This window comes from Schistocerca gregaria, chromosome 10, assembly GCF_023897955.1.
Source record: "Schistocerca gregaria isolate iqSchGreg1 chromosome 10, iqSchGreg1.2, whole genome shotgun sequence".
NCBI classification, from domain to species: domain Eukaryota; kingdom Metazoa; phylum Arthropoda; class Insecta; order Orthoptera; family Acrididae; genus Schistocerca; species Schistocerca gregaria.
This window is the reverse complement of record NC_064929.1, coordinates 193,396,758-193,421,156: the sequence shown is the minus strand read 5'-3', so window position 1 is coordinate 193,421,156 and position 24,399 is coordinate 193,396,758. Positions and strand designations below refer to the sequence as shown.

Here is a 24,399-nt window from a genome sequence, read left to right as displayed (position 1 = left end):
ATGTTCTCTTTATTTTACCTAATTTCCTGTTCTGTCATTTAATGGCAGCCCTGGATGACCACTCACAAGTCTTGACTGCTCGACCTACTGTACATTGTTGTTGTAAGCAGAATCTAGCAAACTTCTTCCCTCTCCCTGCCCACGTACATAATACCTTTTGTGTCTTAGAAGCTCAGGTGAGCTAGTAAATATGCAACTTAACAGTGGCAATGACCTAAACACTCTAGTTTCTGAACAATTTTATTAATTTTGGTGACTAATTCAAACTATTTTGTGTGCTCTGTTCCTTTTTTTGTTCTTGTCACTCTATAGTATGCCTCAGTGAAGTTCAACAAGTACTGTTACTCTAATGGTTGGGCAAGTTCTCTTCTGGATGTGTCTGTGATGGAAGAGATGCACATCTTTCACCTGTAACTGTAATTTGTCAAACTGCAACTGGCCATCAACAACATTAATGTGCAAATAAAGTGTTATAAGCCACTTTTAAAATTCATTTCTTCTCTAGCCCCTTCAGAACTCAAGCTCAAGTAATGAACTGTTCACTGCCACTTTCAGTTTTGCCAGACTTCAACTGATTTTCTAATGTAAATTTAGTTTGTATCTGTGGACGTTCATAATCTCCTTTACATCACCATTTAAGTGAAAGCTTACATGCAGAATATAAAACTCATCTGCTCAGATAGTAACTTTGTTATACTTAGCTATTTCATACTGCAGTTTCAATTCACTTATAAGTAGTTATGAAGGTAGAGATTTCTGACTGTCAAATACAATTTTTCTGTAAATACATTTTTCTATTTATTTGTCAATATCTTATCAAATATAGATCTTACACCATGAAAATTAGTAGTCATAATTTTAAATTATGTGATCAGAAATGAACTCTACATTACATACAATAATTTTCATTCTTGAATGTTGCCTGCAAGCAAAGTATCTTTCTCCACTTATAATTATATTCATTTTTGCTATCAATAACGAAATCAAGTTTTTAAAATAACAGGAAGCCTCATTTTTCATAATTTCCAAATTTGGAACCTTTGTCATTATGTATTAGGACTATAAATCTTCACTTACATAATTATTTTCAGAAAACAAAATACAAATTGAAACTGGCAAATAATTTCAGTAACAAAGCTTTGTTAATACTAATGTGGACTATTTACTGTTCTGAAAGGTTCTGGAACCTGGGTTTGTAACATATGCAGGGCGTTTCAACAAGCACTCTACAACATTGAAAATCCATATAAATTAATTTGTAGTACCTTCAGAGGTAATTATAGTGTCAATTTGTAGGGAAATAAGTCAAGTTTTGCCTCGCATAGTTCACTGGTGCTGAATCACACTGTAAGGAGGGCTAGCAACTGTTGCATTAAAGATGGCTGCTTTCACTGGAGCCGAGCATGTTAGCTGTGTGTTTTGGTTTAAAGAATCAAAGTCAGTGACAACAGTTCAGCGTAATTTCCATACCAAGTACGCTACAGATCCTCCTATAAAAGTTTTGTAGAAACAGGGTGCTTCGTAAGACATGGGAAATCATCAGGTCATCCAAGCACATTTGACTACATTGTTGAGCGAGTGGGACAACATTTTGTCAACAGCCATCTGAACTTGCTTTGGCATGCATCTCCCGGACAGCAAATCCCACATATGATTGTTTGGCTTGTGCTGAGAACCCGTTGCATTTGAAAGTGTTCAGATTGACAATCATACAAGCAATAAAAGGCACTGATAAAACAGCTAGCAAGAACTCCTGTGCAGATATGATAAGTCGATTACATGAAAATGAACATTTCTTGGACAAAATCATCTTTTCTGATGAGTCAACTTTTCACTTAAGTGGCGAGGTTAACACACATAACTGTAAAATTTGGAGCAGTGAAAATCCACACCAAACATTGCAACATATTCATCATAGCCCTAAACTGAACTTTTTTGTGCATTGAGCAAGAACAATATGTACGGCTCCTTTTTTTCTGTGAGGGAACCATCAAGAATATAGTGTACCTGGACAGGTTACAAAAATTTTTGATACCATAGATCTACGAGGACGACCACAAACAAAATGTTTACTTCATGCAAGATTGTGCACCACCCCACTACCTGGCTGATGACTGACATTTTCTCAGTGACCACTTTCCAGGTCAATGGATTGGCTATGATATACCAACTGCATGGCTCCCAGGTTCCCCAGACCTGGCACCACTCAATTTTTTTTATTTTATATTATTATTATTTTTTATGGGGATTCATCAAGGATATTGTGTTTGTATCTCATGTGTTGGCTTCTCTACCTGAACTTAAAGCAAGAATTTACATCACCACTGAGCAAGTTACATCTGTATATTAATTCTTTAGCATCAAACGCTTCAAACTGTATTAGCATATTTAGCATTTGGTTAATGTTGTCCTCACAATTGACCAGTTTTTCAATGAAAGTCTTTGAACCACTTGAAAAAGATTCATTTTTTTATATTTTACATTTGAAAAAGATATGCAGTATTTGGGAAAATACGTGTGCTGAATTGTAAGATTAGAATAAACAGCTGACGTGAACTGAAATTACTAATTCTTCGGATACAGTTAATATGCAACACTCAGGATCTCCTTTTATACAATAACACACAGCAGGAGAAGGGAGCCAACAGCCGAGATGTAGTGGTAGCACCAGTTCCCATCATATCACCAAAATTAAGCACTGTCGGGCTTCGCTAGCACTTGGATGGATGATCGTCTAGGTCTGCCGAGTGCTGTTGAAAGCAGGATGCACTCAGCCCTTATGAGGCCAATTGAACAGCTATTTGACTGAGAAGTGGTGGCAGAAGTCATGAAAACTGACAATGGCAGAGAGAACGGTGTGCTAACCACATGCCCCTCCATATCCACATCCACTGACAACTACCTGTTGGCTGATATGACACAGCAGGTGGGCGATACCATTAAGTCTTACAAGGGCTGTTTGGACGGAGCTAGTTTTTCTTTAGAATAAGAGAAGAAACCAAGACACTAATCCACCTTGAAAAGATAAGTACCAAACCTTACTGAAATGAAATGAAACCTACCTTTAACTTAGGAAACAATTGCTACGAAATGAGCACTATGTGGTGATTTTATTATGAAGAAATAATTCAAAGAATTATTGTGGAACATTTAAGGGTATGTTCTTTATATTGCATAGCATCAACTTCCAGTAAATCCTTTCAGTACAGCAAGATATGAGGCTTCAAGATATGAAAACACTGAGTGCAACTTCATAATACAGGCAAGGGGTACATCACAGTGGCAAATGTCAACAGCTCTTTCCTGCAAAGGACATCACTATAATTTCCGTTCTGTTTTCTGTTAAATAAGTAAAGCATCAAAGATCTGGACTCTAGCTGCAACAAGCATATTAATATGCTCTATACTCACACACTGCCCAGCAAAATGGTATTTTCCCTTCAAGAAACATTGATTATTGTGACATAAGCTCAGCGGCACATTTGGTTCTATTACATGTACGAGCACAGTTCTTTGGGTTTCTGTTCTTATCATGTACTTCATCTGAAAGAGAAAGCGTTTTGTCGCTTTAAAAACCAGTAACTGTTTAAAAATGAATATAAAATGTGTAAAGTACCGGAAAACAAACTATTAACATGCAATTTATCTAACAAACAGTATTTTAACCATGAAAACAATCAATTATTGATAAAATTATTTAATTGGATAGCAGCGGCAGGACACACGCATAAAAGACTGTTGTGACTGACAAGCTTACAGAGCCAGTGGCTCCTTCTCCAGGCAGAAGGGTTGAAGGGGAAGGAAGAAGGCTGAAGGAAAAGGACTGAAAAGGTCTAAAAAAAAGGCAAGTCTCCCCTGACCCGTGGTTCTGGGTGACTTTCCCAAAATCTACCCCTTTTCCTACACCTCTCCAGTCCTTTTCCTTCACCCTTTCTGCCTGAAGGAGGAGCCAATGGCTCCAAAAGCTTACCAATCACAATAGTTTTTTAAAGGTGTGTGTGTGTGTGTGTGTGTGTGTGTGTGTGTGTGTGTGTGTAGATTTTTTATCGATCCAATTAAACAAGCATATCTAAAAACAAATATGCCATAACTTACCAAACGAAAGGGTTCGTATGTTGATAGAGACAATAAACACACAAACATACACACAAATTTGAAGCTTTCACAGTCCAAGGTTGCTTCATATAGAAAGAGGGAAGGAGAGGGAAAGACGAAAGGATGTGGGTTTTAAGAGAGAGGGTAAGGAGTCATTCCAATCACGGGAATGAAAAGACTTACCTTAGGGGGGAAAAAGGACAGGTATACACTTGCGCACACTCACACACACACACACACATATCCAACCAAACAGTATTTTAGGTTATAAACTGCTGTCAGAACTGACAGTCAGAGCCCTACATTATTATTTGATAAAATAAACTGTAAACCCAGCTTGAGTGGAAACTAACTAGGTCAGTTCAATCTCTAGTGTCGACGCAGGATAGAGTGGCCAGTGTGCAAAGACCAATATTCATTCAAAATGCTGGGTGAGTTCATTTGTTTGTTTGGAAGGGGAGGCAGACATTGTATGCCCCCTTTCCAAAGGTTAACGGAGTGCAGCACTAATAGAATTGAGGCACATGCCTTTCTCAAACAATTTTACAAAAAACTATTTGTTAAGCAATTTTCTTTCTTGCATTACTTATAGCTTAATATGTCAGTATGATGATGTGCCGATAATTTCATTAATGGTCATAATTATTGTAATGTTTGCATTTAAGTAAGATACTGCACAAAACTGGAAAAAGTTTGCAATGAAATTGTAACACCAAGAACAAACTGTGTGACATAAACGAAAGTTGGTAGGTGTGTTTCTACATCTGAATAATGATTTTTATACAAATATTATACCAATCACATAAGAGTGGCACTAGTACCACTACAATGAGAATATAAATCAGGTTTGCCTTAAATACACACAGCAACAGTTGTGAGCATTAGTTACCTTCGAGACTGGATGCTGCAAGCTGATGTTAGACAAGAATGCCTTTACGGTGACAAAAGATGTCATTATCAACACCTCACTGAATTTGAATGAGGACGTGTAACAGGACTATGAGAAGCTGGATGTTCCTTCTGCAATACTGCAGAAAGAGTTGGCAGCACTGCAGCCACTGTACACAATTGCTGGCAGCAGTGGTCACTAGAATGTACAGCCATGAGGAGGCTTGAATATGGAATGGCAACCTGGCACTACCTAGAAAGAAGACTACTGTGTTCAGTGCATGGCTCTGGCACATTGTATTTCATCAGTAGCAGAAATATGAGCTGAACTCAGCAACACAGTAACACAACAAACTGTTACAAATCAGTTACTTCAAGGACAGCTTTGAACCAGTCGCCCTGTAGTGAGCATTCCATTGGCCCCAAACCACTGCCATTTGTGACTTCGGTGAGAGCTCATTAGAGGGCAGGGTGAAAGTCTGTTATGTTTTCTGATGAAAGCTGATTCTGCCTCAGTATCAGTGATGGTCGTGTGTTGTTTAAGAGGGGGCCAATCAAAGGCCTGCAACCAACCTGCCTCCATACTATACACACTGGATCTATTTCTGGAGTTAATAATAATAATAATCGTCATCATCATCTGAGGGTGTTTTCCAATAGGATAACACACACCCACAGACCACTGTTGTAACTCAACATGCTCTACTGAGAGTCGACATGTTGCTTTGGCCTCAATCTCCAGTCAAGCACAAATGAAACATCATGGGACAACAACTCTATTGTCATTCACAACCAGGATTAACCATGTGTGTATTGACTGACCAAGTGCAATAGGCATGGAACCCTATCCTACAAACCGACACCTGGCACCTGTACAAGTACAATGCATGCACATTTCCATGCTTGCATTCAACATTTTGGCAATAACACCAATGGTTAATGTACCAGCATTTCACATTTGCAATGGCTTATCTCACACTTACAGTAACCTGTGATCTTGCAATGTTAATCAGTTAAATATATTTCCACGACAAATGTATTCCTGAAATTTCATTATTCTACACTAATTATGCTTTGGTGTTGTGATTTTTTGTCTCTTACAGGTACATAACATGTTGCTGTGTACGAAATTTAGCTAACATATTGAATTTTGCTTTAAACTTGGGTGTAAGTCTATATCACCAACCTTGAGTAAATTGGAGCTCACTCGTTTGTGACTGAGGGCACCAGTGATAAAGTGGAATGAAATATCCACTACATTCCTCATATTTCGTAAGCGGTTTGAGATACTGAAATGAGATTTTGCAAACGATAGTAAACCAAGAGAAGATAATTTTGTCATACGGTTATCCAGCTTCATTATCTACCATATTATTACAAACTATTGATAGCTGCTGAAACAAAATATGCTGTGGATTTTGGAACAACATAAGTGGAGACATTACTCATCCATTTTGTGCCAAGGATGTGGTTTTTCCTAACATACTGACCGTATTCGTCCTCTGTTCCTCACTTAATAAACCACTATTTAACAATTCTCTCACAACTGCATTCGTGCAGTATGTTAGTGAGGTGACATTGTGTAAACTCCGTTGCGTTTTGGCAAAAGAAGCAAATTTTAGCACACCAAAGGTAGGTTTTACTCTACATTTGCCACTCATGATACTTCTCTGAAAGCTACAAACGGTTAACAAGTTGCATTTTCAATACAATTCTTTCGGTGCAATTCTTCATAAATACTAACCAAAGCAGAGGGGACAGTAGATATTTTTGTGTGGTTACTGTACAAATATGGGTGTGGAGAGCATCCACTTAATATTTACAAAAAATATGAGATTAGGCTTCAGTTTACAATGGCACTTCTTTTCCAGTGCTTGGAATTTCACCTACAGCACGGTGACAGTCTGCCCATATCTCCCACCACTACCACTCTCCCCATGCTTGCCCTGCTGGTTGCACATCCACTGGTCCCATTATCCTGCATGCACTCTACGATCCCACATTCCAGTTCAAATTATGCACATCGTTAAATGACAGAGTGAGCACAGAAAGTTACCATGGAAAATGCCTTTACAGGCAGTTGCAATAGCTAGCTGTTAGTGTCATTATTATTATTATTATTATTATTAGTGAGAAGGAGAAGAAGGATATGACAGTGCTGATGGAATGTGCAAGCAAAATGTTAGAGTTGAGCTAGTTGATGGAGTGCAAATTAGGGAACGAGAGACATGATGTCGAACAGAGGTAGATTTGTTAATCTACACAAAAGAAGAGAAAGTGAAGAGCACATAACAAAAATCTCGTTGATGACACAGAGGTATGGGCTATTACAATGTAATTTCTTCTACATTGTGAATTATACAAAGAAATACAAAACTCTGTGGAAACTTTCAGCTCTTATCGTACACAACTGACCTTAAGGAGATGCAGTGGGAGGAGTACTTGTACCTATGAGATTTCGTTTTAAAAGGTGCCAGAAAGAAAAGAAAGTCTCTATGTGTTACCCAGATGGTACAATTTCAAAAAAGGCATAGTATCAGGTTGGTCCATAAACCTGTAGCGTTTCTGTCTTGTGTTGGTATTCCAGTTGCTATGGGTTTATTTATTAACTGTCATCTTTTATTTGTAGTTCACTGTTCCTCTTTCAGTTTAAATATTGTCATTTTGTTAGAGACAGTGAGTGGAGCTGTGGACACTAGAAAATGAAATGCCAAGGGGAGATACTGTGTCATTTTAAACATTCTCTTGTTTGAGTTCAACAGAGAGGCGACAGCCAGTAGAGGTAGCCACAGAACATTGTGCCATGTACGAAGATAATGCCATTGGAGAGAGCATGGAAAGAAAACGGTTTTCTCCTTTAAAGACAATTGGTTTGACATTAGTGACTTTCCACATTTAGGAAGACCTTTGGGATTTGATGAAGATAGTTAAAATGCTTTAATCCACAATGATTCATGTTAAGTGTACTCAAGAACTGGCAAATGTGATGAACTGTGATCATTCCACTATGCACAATCCAGCGATGCGGAAGTTCGTCATTTACGTAGCGATGAACATCAATGTTCCAATGAGGGGGTCCTTATCTTGTTGAAGAATGAAATTCTCCGAATCAACACTCAGTTGTGGAAATAATACCAAATCACAACTACAACATATCAAGGTAAAAGGTACCCATCACAGTCTTCTCGTAGAAGAACAATAGGCCATACATCTTTTTCTGTCCATTGCACAGGAAACCTTAACATTTGGCAAATCTCGTTCATGCACCACACTTTCATGAGAATTTTCAGTGCTTCTCCTTTTCACGTTGTGGTAATTAAGTTTTCCAAATAAATGGAATGTTGTTTCTTCACCATGTATCAGCTTGGAGGCCAAATGTCCATCTACAAATCTACAAATGTCTCTTGCATTGTGATACAAAATTGAAGACATTAGTCACAATTTTCCACTTTTGATTGTTGCATGAGTTACAGACAGTATGATTTAAAATGTAGCAAAATCTTCCATACAGTGTGCTCCAGTATCCTAAGTTGTAGCTCCTGTGAACTGTTCATTTTTTGGGCTACATATAAAACTTTCCCTCATCCTCTCCACGGTTGCAGCTGGCACACTTGGCCGACTGGTACGTTTCTGTTTACAGAGACAATCAGAGTCCCTAAATTGCCAATGTCAATCTAGAACATTCTGTTAAATGGCAGTTCTTTTCCATAATTCCTTCTGAATCCACACTGCACTGTTCCAACAGTTAACACATCTCACATATTCCAATACAAAAACTCTATTGTCACTTCGTCGCCATTTTGTGAGGCACTGTACACATAACACCAACTGGTGGGCACAATGCAACCCCAGTGAGATTGTTAAATCTATTGTTGCATCAGTCATATTTGCATATATGGTACTTTGGAAAACATACAGATTTGAAAAGGAGTGAATCAATCATAATGGCTTGCATTTCTTTTGATACAGCCATTCCACATCAGTTATAGTTGCTTGCTGTGGCCCTCAGTCCAAGGACTGGTTTGGTTCAGCTCTCCATACTGAAGTCCAATTAAAATTACTTGACAGCTGAAGTCTTGCTGCCACAGTGTTGCCACATCTGCTGCTGGCTACCACTCAGTTACAGGCAGCACACAAACATTGTGGATCAGTTCACAAATACTGTTAAGTGTAACATGGAGAAATTCTGGCAGCAGTTACCATGAGGTATGACAGAACTTGGACCTGCCGACAGCTGACTGGTTTTAAGTGACCAATGCCTGAACTGTGAAGAATGACATATTTTGTAACCCTCAATTTAATCTTGTGTCCTAACCTAACCACAGCCTTGTGATGTGCAATATATCCAAGAAAATGATGACCAACAACCTGCAGCAAAACTAAACTCATAATCGTTTTGTTCATGATGTTTAAGGCTAACCACTATGAGCAAACTCAAGACACAAAAACTCAGTTTCACCAGTAAAAGCAAACTGTACTTTCTCGCTGTCATTGGTTACCTGAAACTACCCTCACTTTGGATACATAGGGTACCACATTATCAACTGATCAGCAGTCCTGGTTGGCACTTGGTTGCAAATTGGCGACACAATCAGATTCCAGATGATATGGAGAAAAATAAGAGCAAATAAAAAAGTCAATACAATGATGAAAATGATGCAACAAAGTACCATAGATAAAAAATTACATTTAAATCAATTAATTGAATAAACATAATAATCAAAGTCTTTTGACTGTATTTTGAAAAATAAAATATTTTGCTGCACTTTGCAAGATTTGAGCTTCTGGCCTTAGAAATGTGAGGTTTATATGATAACCACTAAGCTACAGCATATACAGTGAATCATTCCATTCACAGCAATTAATTGCAGCCTTCAAAAATTTGCCTTCATTTAATGTTGTACGAAGCTTTTCTAATGTAAGCTGACATCTGTGGATATAATAAGTGTATTTGTGATGCTGAATTGTGTCTTGCGAGGAAAGATCCTGTAGCATTTGGTTAGTGCTGTGTATGAAATAAAAGGGCTAAATCCATGATTTGGGATCCAAAAGAAATCCAGACAAGGAGATGTAAGTGAACTACTAGCTGTGGCAATTTAGCAACAATGAACAGTTTGGGCATGACACTGAATGCTCGGATTAGACGAAACCAGTTACAACGGATTATAGTCTATCCTGTGTATGCTTCTTCATCCCTGCACAACTATTGCCATCTACATCCTTTTGAACCTTCTTACGGTGTTTGAGCTTTGGTCTTCCTCAAGAATTTTTGCCTCCACACTTCCCTCCATTACCAAATTCACAATTCTCTAATGTGTTTGGATGTGTCCTATCAACTGACCCCCTTCTTTTAGTCAGGTTGAGCTATTTGCTTCTTTTTTCCGTGATTCAATTGCAGTACCTCCTGATTCATTATTTGATCTATCCATCTAATCTTCAGTACTTTTCTGTAGCTTCGCATTTCAAAAACTTCTATTCTGTTCTTGTCTGAACTGTCCAAGTACAGTGGTGGTTGGTGATCACGTGCCAATGTCCTACAGTACACTGCCCCACACTATAATATGCCACTTCTCTTCAAATGCATGCTGGTATCCAAATAAAATGCATGAAAATATGTTTTGTACCACTGTCCCTGCAATAACTAGAAACAGATGTTGAGTGTTGAAAGACAGTCAATCACATTACGATCAACCCAGAGAAGGGAATCAGTGTGATCTCATCCCTACTGGCACTGACATTGCTCACAGCATCAGATCAGTATTTTTCATTGACCAGTGCATGTAAAATATTGTGCAAGGGATTTTAGAGGAGCAGTTTTCACAATGGTACCGTGGCCGAGTCACCTCGACCACAGACTGTCAATTTGTCAGCTGAGGTTTAAACCATACTGGTACCAGTATCCCCACACTCCCTCTGCTATCCATATTAAACTAGTAATTATATCTATATTCCATACTGAAAGTGGCATTGTTGCCGTTATACTGCTCGCCTAATGCTGCTACCTGTGTTGAGATGGTTTTCCAGTCACAAAAAAATACTTATCATCTTATTTTAAGAAAACATTAGGTGAAGAAAAAAATTGGATTTTTGCACATCTTGCATAAGTAAAATCATATATGCAATTTAGTGACAACAAGCTGAGCATCTGCTGATTCACTTGCATTGACTGTATAACCTGCATAGAATTTTTTTTTTCCTTTAATCAATTTTTTTGTTGTTCAGAAAGCCTTCTAAGCTTTTCACACTAATGAAGGTTATAGAAATATGGTCTTTTCCAAATGTACTTCTGACCAAAAAGTGAGTCTGGTAGTTGGAGTCCAAGGTTTTTATTAATTAGGCTTCCCATGTTCTTATAGAAATATTTCCACTGAAACTTTCACCCCCCTCCCCAACAAATATTTCCTTATATCGAACCATGAACTGAAATACCAGTTTTCATGGATTTAACTTTAAAAATTCTTATTATTATTTTATTAAAGATTTTCATCCCCTATTTTACCCCCTGAGCAGGTAAATTTCCAAACACACTGAGATACGTAATTTATTTTTTTCCACTACGAGAGAAGTCAAATACCAATTTTCACGGATGTAGCTTTAAAAATGCTTTAGTAGTACTTTAACAATGATTTATTTTCAAAAAAACTATTACCCACTCTTTTACGCCTTCATGGTTGAATTTCCAAACATGCTGAACATGTCTTCTTCTAATTTGTGACTAAGAAAGCAAATATCGGTATTCATAGTTCTAGCTTCAAACATGCCTTAATAGTGACATACTTTCAAAAAGCCTTTCATATACCCTAATACACCTCCTTAGGAGTGAAATTTGGAACATATCCTTCTTGAACAATGCCTTCAGTGTGAGATCCACATTCCTCTCCAAATTTCACGTTTTTCTCCTCAGTGGTTTCAGTGGGACAACGATGAGTCAGTGAACCAGTCATGCCCTATTTTACCCCCTCAGGGGTTGAATACCCAAAAACAGTGAAACACATATGTTTTCATTTCTAACTGAGAAACCAAAGACCAACATTCAAAGATTTAGCTTTAAGATGCTTTTGCAATGAAACAATATGAGAAAAGGAAAGTTGCTACTCACCATATAGCGAAGACGCTGAGTCACGATAGGCACAATAAAAAGATTCACACAATCATAGCTTTCGGCCATTAAGGCCTTTGTCAGCAGTAGACACATGTACACACATGCACACACACACTCACGCAAGCGCAACTTGCACTCACATCCGCAGTCTCAGAGAGTTGAAACTACACTTTGCAATGAAATATTTTCATAAAATGTTTCACCTTTGTTTCACCCCCTTAGAGACTGAATTACAAAAAACAATGACATGCATATTTTTTTAATTTCTAACAGAGAAGTTGAATACAAATGTTCATAGCTTCAGCTTCATAATGAGTGCTTGCATAATGAAGTATTTCCCTAAAAACTTTCCTATTTTACCCTCTTAGGTGCTAAATTTCCAAAAACATTGAAACATGTATTTTTATTTATAACTGAGAAGTCAAATACTAGTGTTCATGGATGAAGCTTTAAAAATACTTTAACAGTTATTTAATAATGATATATTTTCAAATAAACTTTCACCCACTATTCCATCATCATAAGGGTTAAATTTCAAAAAAAAAAAAAAAAATGATGAGATACATATTCCTTTATTTCTGACCAAGAAACCAAATACCTATTTTCAAAAGACTAGCTTCGAAATTGCATAAATAGTGACATATTTTTGAAAAAAAAAATCCTCATCTGCTATTACACCCTCTAAGGGAGAGAATATCAAATCACTTCTTAAACGATGCTTGCAGTATAAGAGCACACCCTCCGCAAATTGCAAGTTTCTGTCCTTAGTGGTTTGGGCTGGAAGGCGATGAGTCAGTCAGTGAGGTGGTCACTTGGGATATTGCCTTTTATATAGAGAGATTATTACCCTTGTAAGTGAAATGGCTATAGGCAATCATTGTAACACAATGATAAAACTTTGCACATGCCGCCATTACCCACCCAGCGAAACTTACTTCTTGCAGTGTCTCATTTTCTAATCTTATTCTTTCAGGATTGACTGATTTACTTTAACTACATACCATTACCCTTGTGTTACCGTTATTAATGTCCATCTTATAACCACTTTTCCTGATGCTATCCACCCCATTCAACTACTCTTCCAAGTCCTTTGCCATCTGGCAGAATTACAGTGTCACTGGCAAATTTCAAATCTTTTATTTCTTCATTGTGAGCTTGACCTTCCTTTCCCAATCTCTCCTCAGTTTTCTTTACTGATTGGCCAATGTCTCACTCCCTTCTCAAATAACACAGCCGTTTCACATCATTTGACTCCTACAACTGGAGTTTGGTTTCTGTACAACTTATGAATTACCTTTCACACATTGTATTTTATTCCTGCTTTCTCCCACAAGTACACTTACTTTTTAGTTTATCCATTTACCTATCATTCATTGTGAATCTTTTTGGTGTAGCAGCCCCATTCTTGTACAATTATTCTTGTCATCGGGCGATGACTATGTCTACTTGAAAACTAAGAGGGCACAAGCTGTTTTCAAAGTAGAAGATCCCTTACGACTTTTGTCAATAAAATGTACGTGGGTGAATAGAAAGGGCTTACCAGTTTAGGAAATATGGAGAACCACAGAGAAGTCACCCAGAACCATGTGTCAGGATAGACTTGGCAAGTGGGATGATAAGGCAAAACTGTCTTCTGTTGGGGACTGCACCAGATGAGATCTGAAAACCTGAGAGCTTATACACTGACGATAGTGTAATATGGAAGACAGAGATTACTGACAAAACATTGTGCAAGAGTTTGCAAGAGTAAAAGCTAAGTACCAACAATGTAAGGAAAAGATAGATTGCTACTTACTGTAAAGATGACTTGCTAAGTTGCAGACAGGCAGAATTAAAAGACACTTAAAGATCATCTTTCAGCCACAGCTTTCATTAGAAAAATAAAAAGAAACACACACCATTCATTTGCTCAAGCAAGCACACCTTATGAACACATGACCATCAACTCCAGCAGCTCGACCAGAATGCAACTGACACGTGGAATGGAGGCAGTAGTCTGGAAGAGGTGGGGAGGGGGAAGGGATAGTAGTCTAAAGGTGGGGAGAGAGAAGTATGTTGCCTGGCAGCGTGTGCAGGGACTAGACTGCCAACAGACGCAGTGTTGTGAGTGTGTGTGTCAAGGGGGTGAGGCAAATGCATCCAAAAAAGGAAAGAGTGGGGAAAGAGAAGCAGACTGCTGCACATGAAGAGGGTGTGAGATGAGAATATAGAGGAGGTGATGTAGGACTGTGGGGTTGGAATTACTATAGGTTGAAGTCAGGATAATTTCAGGAGTGGGTAACATGTTGTAAGGATAACTCCCATCTATGCAGTTCCGAAAAGCTGATGGAGCAGTGGAGGATGCAGATGGCTCAGGTAGTGAAGCAGCCACTGAAATTGAGCATGTCATGTTAAGCTGCATGTTATGCCACAGTTTGACTGGCTGTTCATCCTGGTGTACAGCTGATGGTTAGCCATAACAATATAAAAAGCTGTGCAATGATTGCAGAAGAGCTAGTATATGACGTGGCTGTTTTTACAGGTGGTCTGATCTCTGATGGGGTAGGATAAGCCTGTGACAGGACTGGAATAGGAAGTGCAGGGTGGATGGATTGGGTAGGTCTTGCACCTGGACCCTCCACAGGCATATGGTTCGTGTGGCAAGAGGTTGGGATTGGCAGCTGCATAGGGATTGACCAGGATGTTATGGAGATTGAGTGGGCAACAGAACACCATTTGAGGAAGAGTGGGAAGGATCCCGAGTAGGATGTCCCTTATTTCAGGGACACTCCCCACACCTTCCACCCAACTGTTTTTATGTTCTCTGTCTTATCATCTCTTCCCTATTCTCAGATCCCATCCTCACTGTTACCCACCCTCTGCCCATGCAACCGCCAATCTTCCCCCCCCCCCCTCTCCTTTTTGCTCCTTTTTTCCCCATCTCCCTGCTCCACAACCACCTAACACTGCCACTGTTGTCAACCTAGTCCCCACACACTGTGTCAGACAGTGTTCCTCCCTTCCATCACACACATACTGCTATCCCATCTCCCTCCCCACCCCTCCAGATTGATTCTACGTGACAGCTGCATTATGGTACGAGATACCGGAGTTGACCATCATGTTTACATGAGATTTGCTTGCTTGTACCTACGAATGGTGTGTTTCTCTCTCTTTTTCTGATGAAGGCTGTGGCTGAAAGCTAATGTGTAAGTGTCTTTTAATTGTGTCTTACTTTCCTTACTTTTTTGGTATTCCAACCTGGAGTTTTCCTTGTTGGAAAGCTAAGTATGTTATACATGATAGAGGTAGCAGGACAGGGAAAAATATACAAGCAATAAAATAAAAGATACAGAAAACTAAAAGAGTGAAAAAAGGAATAGCTACTGAGAAGAAATGCTGAGTCTGAAGAGACTGAAGTAAATTAAGGCCAAGCAGTGAGAAAAGAAATGTTGTAAAGCTAGTTCCCACCTGCAGAGTTCAAAGAAACTAGTGAAAGAGGGGCGGGGGTGGGGGGGGGGGGGGGGGGGACACGAAGCATCTGGATTGCATGTATAGCGAAACAGAAACCAAGGTGACAACTGTGTGTTACCTGTCCAATTTGAATTAGAACCACTCATGTAATCAAAGATGTCACAGATTTGTATTTCTTGAACTCTGGTATTGTAAATATTTTTGTACTGGGTAAAATTCAGTAGTTTAAAAGATTATAGAATTGTAAATCGTTATGCACTATTTACCAATATGTATACATTGTGTAAGCTGTTATATGTAATTGCAGTATAAGTTACTTTATTTGTGTATTGTCTACATTGTAAGAATAATTATATTATGTATGGTATATGTAGATCTACATACCTGTACAAAAGATAATATATGAGACAAATAAAAATCATGATCACAAAAGACACACAACTTTTGAAAGAAAATTCTTTTACACATGCTTATAAAACAAGACAAAAGAACAAACAACATATTGCATTGTTTGAAAATGCCAAATATTACATGGCTTTGAAGCTTAGCAATAGAACAGTGTCCTAGATCAAAGACTACAGACTAGACACTATGGAGGTAAACACTGAAAAATATTTAAAAAGCAAATATTTTTACATTGTGGAAGATTTTATAAATGAAGAAAACAAGTAGTAAATACTAAAACTTTTTACAACATAATCTCTCTGAGTACACATCTTCTCTTTTAATGCATATATGAGTTCTTTTTATCTCTACCAATATTCATAAACTTAAGAAGCTAACACTGAAAAATACTGAAAGGGAAATTTTATTACAGCATGGAAAATTTTAAGCGAGAAGAAGACATGTAACACCTATTTAGTTTTTTGTGTTGTAATCAATGTTTATGTCCCAAAGAAATACTTCATCAACTACAGAACCACCAATAAAGTTCTACTTCAGAAGTAATGGAGAAGAACATTACTTCATCTCCAAGCACTTGGCAAGTCATTTTTCACTAAGCATGTTACAAATACTTTCAGTTCATTTGCCACTTTCATAAAAATATCATTTGTTTAACACCAAATTTCTGCAGGTCATGAATGCATAAAGTATGTTTACTTACACAATCTGCTTCTGAATGCAGTGTTCCTTTATATATGCATTCTTCGTTCTCACATAAAGTCAGTGACTCTCTAGGAAAATAGAGCGTCCCTACAGGCATTCTTCTAAGCACTGCAACAAACTCATTCTGAAATGAGAAAGAGTGGCTGAAGAATTAAAACAATATATAAAAACTACAACTCGAGTAGGCTCCAATATAACAGCAATAACACAAGGTAATAAAAGGTAATACACAAGTTACTTCATTGCTTGAACTTTAGTATAGAATTCTGTATCCTGAATTTAAAAGTTTCAGCATGCTCTCAAAAACATAAGAATGAAATTACTTAACCATAAATAATCTTAAGTAAATTAAAAACATTTCAATTCCCAGTAACTTACCTCAATCTCTAGGTTCTGAAAGTATTATCACAGCTAGTATTGCAATGTGTAAAGTACAGATAAAAAATCTCCAATCAATCCTTCACAAAAGGGTGAACAGCTTGTATTATTGTTTAATCCTAACTTGCCACACTTCTATGGCATGATGTGCTTGACACGCTGGGGTGGATTGCATACCAGCGACAATTGTTACAACAAAGAATCTAGGGAATATGTTTATTTGAAATTTTTTCACAACTTCTCAAAAGCTTACTTTTTGAATTAATAGCATAATGTAACCAGTAAAAAAGAATAAAAAATTCAGATATCAAAAAAATTGAAAAAACATGATTTTATTTTTAAAAAATCATAACCTCTTTATGTCTGCCTACAAATGGTTGAAGCATAACAGTTTGCTGAAGACAGAGTGCTACAATAAAAAATAGCCATTACTGAAATACCTCAAAAAGATATTTATTCTGGAAAATAAAAGGAAGGAGTACCACGAAAAAGTTTTAATTTCATATCAAAATAAACAGTTTTGCAAACAATTGTGATTAGAAAACACAGAAAAACATGTTCAGAATAATGGAATCAAAGAATTTTCAATCAAATTTATATATCTTTAATGTACACACTTATCGCATATAACTATTTTTGTCCACTTCAAGTAATCCTCAAATATATGTCATCAACTTCGCAGATTATACACCATCGAATTATTTGAATACTATTTATTGCACAAAACGCAGACATCATACATCATCTCATTCTCGGACTTCCCATTGGTCTCTTTCCTTCAGCTTCTCCATCCATTGCAGCCTTTACTACCGCGTTCTCCTCTCTCCTCCTCACATGTCTGTACCATCTTAGTCTCTTAATTTTCACACTCGCTAAGACATCAGGCAGTGTGTATAATTGTCTGCGTTCTCATTTTTTCTTATTCTCCACTGCTCATTTTCTTTCACTGGTCCATATATTTTTCTCAATACTTTATTTTCAAAAGTGATAAGTTTTTTTCTGTTTTCTTTGTCAGGGTCAATGTCTCACTTGCATAGCAGACTACTAGCTTGGTGATGGTCTCATGTATTCTTATTTTTGCCTGCCTAGATAGTAACTTCTATCTTATGATGTTGTGCACAGCTCCTAGACATCTTCCCCCCCAGCTTGAATTCTTGTTACTATCTCTTGTTCTGCTGCAATTCTTGCACAGCACATAGTTTCACAGACAGTATACGGGCAAGCATGTTGAAACAACAGATCACTTTTCTGCTACAAGAATGGCAAAAAAGGGGGTCTAATAACATTCTGTACATACCAAGCACTCTAGGGCCTCTGGAAACAGCAAAGGTGGATGAGAGTTGTAGCTTATTGTACCCCAGATTCTAACGACTATGGTAGGGCCAGTGTGTCTCAGACGAATGCACTTATGAGACAGATCTCACCAGATCTAAGTCATATGCACAAACGGCCATAATTTGTGTGCAGGCAGGATATGCTATCATCACTGAAAACCACAGCGTGCCGTTCCATCTTCCAAGTGATCCTCTGATGGCATCAGTTGAGCTGTGCATGCCGATGCTGTGGAGCGAGTGGAAGCGAGTGCGTGCCCAGAGTCCCACTGCTAATAACTGGTTCATAACAGTTCATGCTGACTTGCGTGGGCTCTGGTGTGACAATCCTGGCAGGTGTCTGAGCTGCGTGGACACCCAGAACTTAGTCTATGTGAGAATTTTCCTGTAACCACTGATACTAGCATTGCTGCACAATTAACACAACACATCCAGCTTGAGTATTAATTCTCTGACAGGATCATCTCACCAGTCGGAAGGCCACAATTTGACCCCTTTCTAACTTTTTCAGTTGGCTGTAGGAAGCACTGGTTACTTACTTGCTTCACACATTGGCACCACACTGACCGTTCTGGCTGTGAGCATTCCCTGCTAAAGGGTAGCCACAGATGGCACTCTTGTAGCTACACCACTAAACTATCTGTTGCCAGATGATGCTGAAACCATTATTAGTTCATCTATTATTCCCCATGTGGCATAAGCATTCATTGGGTCAAAATCGATGTTGCCTTTCCAGCTATACTATGTTTTTCCCAATAGCTTATGTTCCAGGTAGGTACCCTATTTTCTCAGATGGAGCACTGGAGCAAGCCTGAACATGCTGTGGCTGTGAAGGCATTTTACAAAAACAGTGAATGTTGCTGCTGCTAAAGGGGAATACTGTTGTCATTTCACCTTAGATGGAACAATCCTGTGCCATCAGCACATGGAATCAGGTTATGAGTGAAATACTTTGAAGCAAGCTGAAATCATCAACAAGGCTCGAAAGTCATCCTTAACAGCAATGAACGGAGGAGGTGCAAAATGTTGTGGCCAGCAGTCCAAAGCATTCTGTGAGAAAAACTGTGGCAACAGTGGGAATTTCCAGTGCAGTGTGCATGGAATTTTATTGTATGATTTAAATTTGCAACCATACATAATACAGATTGTGGAGCTGCTGAATGAAAGTCATTATGAGAAGTGAATGACTGTTGAGCTGTTGACTAAAATGAGAGAAATTAAAGCCTTTGAATTTGCTATGGACTAGTGACCGGACACATTTTCATCTCAGTAGTTATGTCACAAAACAAAATGGCCAATGTTGGTGCAATCTCCATCAATGCCCCTTACAAAGTTAGAAAGTCACAGTGTGGCACACTGTCTCTTCAATAGGCATAATTGGTCCTTACTTTTTTGAGCATCAATGTGGACGGGCAACCACAATTACATATCAGTGGTATGCTGCCACAGTTAATACATTCCGTGCACTTGAACAGTTTACCTGCAAATGAGTATCGGTTTCAGAAAGATGGTGCCACATCTCATTTAGCTTGGATTTCAAAGGGAGCAATACTCGGAGCATCTGGTAACTACATAGTTTCAAGACAGGGAACATTTTGCAGCCTCCAAGACTTCACGACTTATCGGGCTGTGATTATTTCCTTTGGAACTACCTGAAACAGTAAAATGTAAATGTCATGTGACTAGTCCCTCCCATCAAGTAGACCATTCCTGTGTGGAAGTCTTTTGATTTGACGCCATTTCGGCAACTTGCACATTGAACCTGAAACAGTGGGTGCATGATACACATCTACTGACAATTTCAGAATTGAAAGACAACATTTGTGCAGAAATCAGATACTTTTTTATAGAGATGCTTGAACATGCCATGAACAATTTATAATTCAGATTGTCTGAGTATCGATGTAACAATAACAGCTACTTACAAGGCATCATTTTCAAAACATGAACAGTGGGCGAAACTGCGGGACACAAGGGATTCAATGTTGTGATTGAAAATGTTTTGCAGTATAATTCTTGGCTGTTTTGAAACATCCAAATTAGTCTATTTTTCTACTGTAGCCTGTAAATGCTGAAGATTAGACACAGTAGATTAGGAAAATGGCAGTGAATAGAATCAGCAAGAAAGGAATAATCACCAATTTGGTAACTGAGGAAAGTGTATGGGCTGTGGCCAATGACAGGGAGGGATACCACAGTTTGACTGCAGGAAGTAGGTTCAAGTGAATATATGTCAGGCATTCAATAAGTAATGTGACAATTTTTTTCTAGGACAAGTTCAGTTGAAAAAAATGCAGGATTTGTTGTATGACATCGTGGAATATTCCCTCTTCAGCCCTTGCAGTCTCATGAAGTTTTGACAGATGCTGGTGGTATACGTAGCCTTCAAAATGGCATCTGTAACAGAGGTGTGTTCCAAGCAGAGAGCTGTCATTGAGTTTCTTTTGGTAGAAAACTATAGCACTGCAGATATTCGTACGCACTTGCAGACTGTCTACAGAGAGCTGACAGTGAACAAAAGCACGATGAGTCATTGAGTGTGGTGTCTGTCTTCATCACAAGCTAGACTGCACAGATCTGTCCGATCTCCTGCATAGCCACCTGCAGACAGCTGTGACTCCTGTAATTCTGGAACATAAGAACACTCTCATTCCAGGTGACTAATGGATCACAATCAAACTCATTTCTGCTCAACCGGACATCTCTTTTAATAGTGATGATACACTCATCCACCAACTGGGGCACTAGAAAGTGTATGCTCACTGGAATCCTCAATGCCTAGCAGAAGATTGTAAAGAACTATGAAGGACTGTCTGTGCACTGTTGCTACCATGACAATTTTTTGTCGAACATACTGGTAGTCACAAGTGATGAAACATTTGTTCATCACCTCAAACTGGAAACAAAATGGTAATCCATGGAGTAGCACCAAACCACTTCTCCTCTGAAGAACAAATTCAAAGTCATACCCTCAGCCAGTAAAGTCATGGCAACAGCCTTCTGGGATTCTGCAGGGGTTATTCTGTTTGATGTCATCCATCATGGTGCAACAATAAACTCTGAAGCATACTGTGCTCTGCAAATGAATGTCTCCTTCTCTATGACAAAGTAAGAGATCATACCAGTCTGCACACCCAACAGCAGCTCAAAAAACTTCAGTGGACTGTTCTTCCTAATCCACCCGACAACCCAGATCGTGCGTCTTCTGACTTCCATCCACCTGGACCAATGAAGGATACACTTCATGGGAAGCTTTTATTTTCTTCTTGTCTGAGTTGTTTATTGTCCTACTTCACTTTCATATAGAGCTAAACACCATACAAAAACTGTAATATTTCCCAACATATACATTTATCCACAATGAAATTTTCACTCTGCTGTGGGATGTGAACTGATATGAAACTTTCTGACAGTTTAAAACTGTGTGCCAGATTGAGACATGAAATGGGGACTTTTGCTGTTCATGGGTAAGTGCTCTACCAACTGATCTGCCTGAAGCATTGCACACAACCTGATCCCATAGCTTTACTTAGCCACCAGTATCTCATCTCCTACTTTCCAAACTTCACTAAAGCTCTTCTGCTGAACTTGCAGCACTAACACTACTGCTGGAAGAAAATTTATAATTGTGTTTAACATATTTCTCTTTTCCAGAATGGCTTTTCAGTTATTGCCACTCATTATTATACAGGGTGTTTGCTTTAACTGAGACAGTTAAATATTTTGAAAATGACACATTGTACAAAAAGTTCTATGTGAACAGTGAATATTAGTAAAGGGCACATATGACTGTGTTACAACTGGCCATCTCCTAACCATCCCTCCTGCATGAGCATTGTCAACTTTGTGTTTTCAAATGGGATACAAAGGTTTACATTTATATCATGCATGAAATGTAGTACCAAGTGTGTTGGTTCCTAATTGCAAAGTGTAGTGTTACATGCCATTTAGCCAAACATTTCTCATTCCCTGTTTATGACAAGGAAAGACAATTGTGATAAAATAGTAAAATAATATTAGGTAGGGAATAAATCATGAAACACATACTGCGCATGGTCTTTTGTTTCATGTTAATGCAGAATTGAATGGAGAGGTGCGCAGTTTGAGTAACCAGCAAGATGTGACACCAAGTAAATGTCTACACCTGCTGAGGGCAGACCTTTTATGCTTTGACGCCACGGCTTGGCAGCATCTTGACTGTTAAGCAACAGACACTCTCTCCAAGAATATAAACAGCAACAAACACTGGAAGCTCTATTTCACATACTTCCTGTTGAACCTTCAAGGAGGATGTTGTATTTAATTTATATTGTATCTGCTACAATATATGAAGCAATCAGGATGTGTGTACACCCATTGAAACAAATACAAGACAGTCAATGATGAAATGTTGATGTCATTTCATAATCAGAGTAGATACCGTTTTTCCATACACCAACACCAGTAGCAAAGGAGAAGAATTGAAGTCTTTCCGGAGCTACAGGTAGTTCTATGGAGATATTGCTTTGCAGGACCTCCACATAAAGAGAATATTAATATCAACCAAGTTACATTAAAGGTAAATTACCACACAATACTGTGGGTGACAGATCGAAAGTGAGTATCCTGACTCAGCTCTGAACGTATAAGTAGAGAGTCAAGTACACTTCATTTTGGCTCCCAGTGATCACGACAAAAACCACTGGTAAGCTGGAAGACAATAAAGAAGGCGTGAAGTGTAAATTTCCAAGATTTTGGAGATTAATAAGTTAAAGATTATGAACCTGTCAAGATCAACAGAAAAGAAACAAACTAACAAGATATAAGTGGACGTAAGTATCTGTATTGCCAAAAGCTATTTACGAAATAGTATGGAGAAAGTGAACTGATATATTCTGGACAAAGTAACAAAATTTGAAAACAATCCACAGTTCAACAGTTGTTGACTAACAAATACATCAACTGAAATCTAATTCACATGTTCTAAAATAATGTTGACATGTGCATAAAAGCATTTTTTTTCAACTAAAATGTAAGCAATTTTCAGCAGGTTCAGACAAGAAGACTTTTTGGTGGGTTTGGTAGGGAGATTTTGAATCCTGACAACAGCAGTAATGCAGTAGTAGGTGAGCAATGCGCAGGGGTATCACGGTATGCCAAACTGCAGTCTCTGAATCACTTCCTTTGAGACATCAATTTTGCCAGGAAGTACAACACACCCTGGTGCATTGCATCGTAACTGCTGTTGTGTTGGCTACGCAACCTGAAGGTGTAATTCAACAGAAAGGGTGAGCTGTTGAAATTTAAATCGTAAAAACATTTTGTGGAGATATTGTGACTTTTTTGTGGTATCAGGCTAGCGCTAACTGTGTAAGGTAACAGTTTATCTAGCTGAGTAAATGGTGAACAAAAGAAAGCAGTATATTTGCGTTATATGCCATTATTCACAAAGGACATGGCCGTAGAGGCTTCCGACTACCTACGAGCCTTGTTGCAGCAAATTAAGATCTAAGCACTAAATTTAGATTCCACAAAGGAAGAATCAACTAATAAGGTGGAAAAATTAAGCAACAACTTAGAATCAACTAAGAAAAAATTAACTACTGCTGAACAAACCAAGTTAATGAATTTGGAAAACACTGATAAAGTTATCTGAGGAGTTGAAGGATGAAGTAGATAACCAACGTGATTTAGTTCAAGAGGAAGTCAAAGACCAGTTTCAAGACTCAGATGGCAACATTAACAATGTAGGTCAGTTTGCTGTTAAAGGGTTCAAACATTTTAAGGATCAAATCTCAGAGACAAAAGAGCATGTTCCAGCATCAGAAAAATGCCAAGAATTTGGGGGAATAATTAGAACACCTGAGGCTTCATCTAATTTGGAGGAGAATTACAGAAATTTGTAGCTCGCACAGTACAAGAGAAAGTACAATTAACTAACACTTTAGTCACGAACAGTGGCAGTCAGGTAGGCTTGTTCTGCTCACTTACACCATGCATTCCCCGACAGCTAATACGTGTCCATAGTGTTCTGAGTGCTCTGCTCTGAATTCTGTAGCTAATGTG

General features: G+C 38.3%; 1 protein-coding gene across 3 annotated transcripts in view; it reads right to left on the bottom strand.

Annotated features, from left to right (window-relative positions):
- Positions 1 to 24,399, bottom strand: part of LOC126293519 (uncharacterized) — a 49,580-nt gene that overhangs the window by 10,401 nt on the left and 14,780 nt on the right. For 2 of the 3 annotated variants that reach the window (XM_049986770.1, XM_049986771.1), the window contains exons 4-5: positions 16,644 to 16,769; positions 3,412 to 3,543 (exon numbers count right to left, since the gene is read on the bottom strand). In XM_049986770.1, the coding sequence (XP_049842727.1) occupies positions 3,412 to 3,543; positions 16,644 to 16,769 (258 nt within the window). The remainder of the gene's footprint in view (positions 1 to 3,411; positions 3,544 to 16,643; positions 16,770 to 24,399) is intronic. The other variant, XM_049986772.1, reaches the window with a different exon arrangement.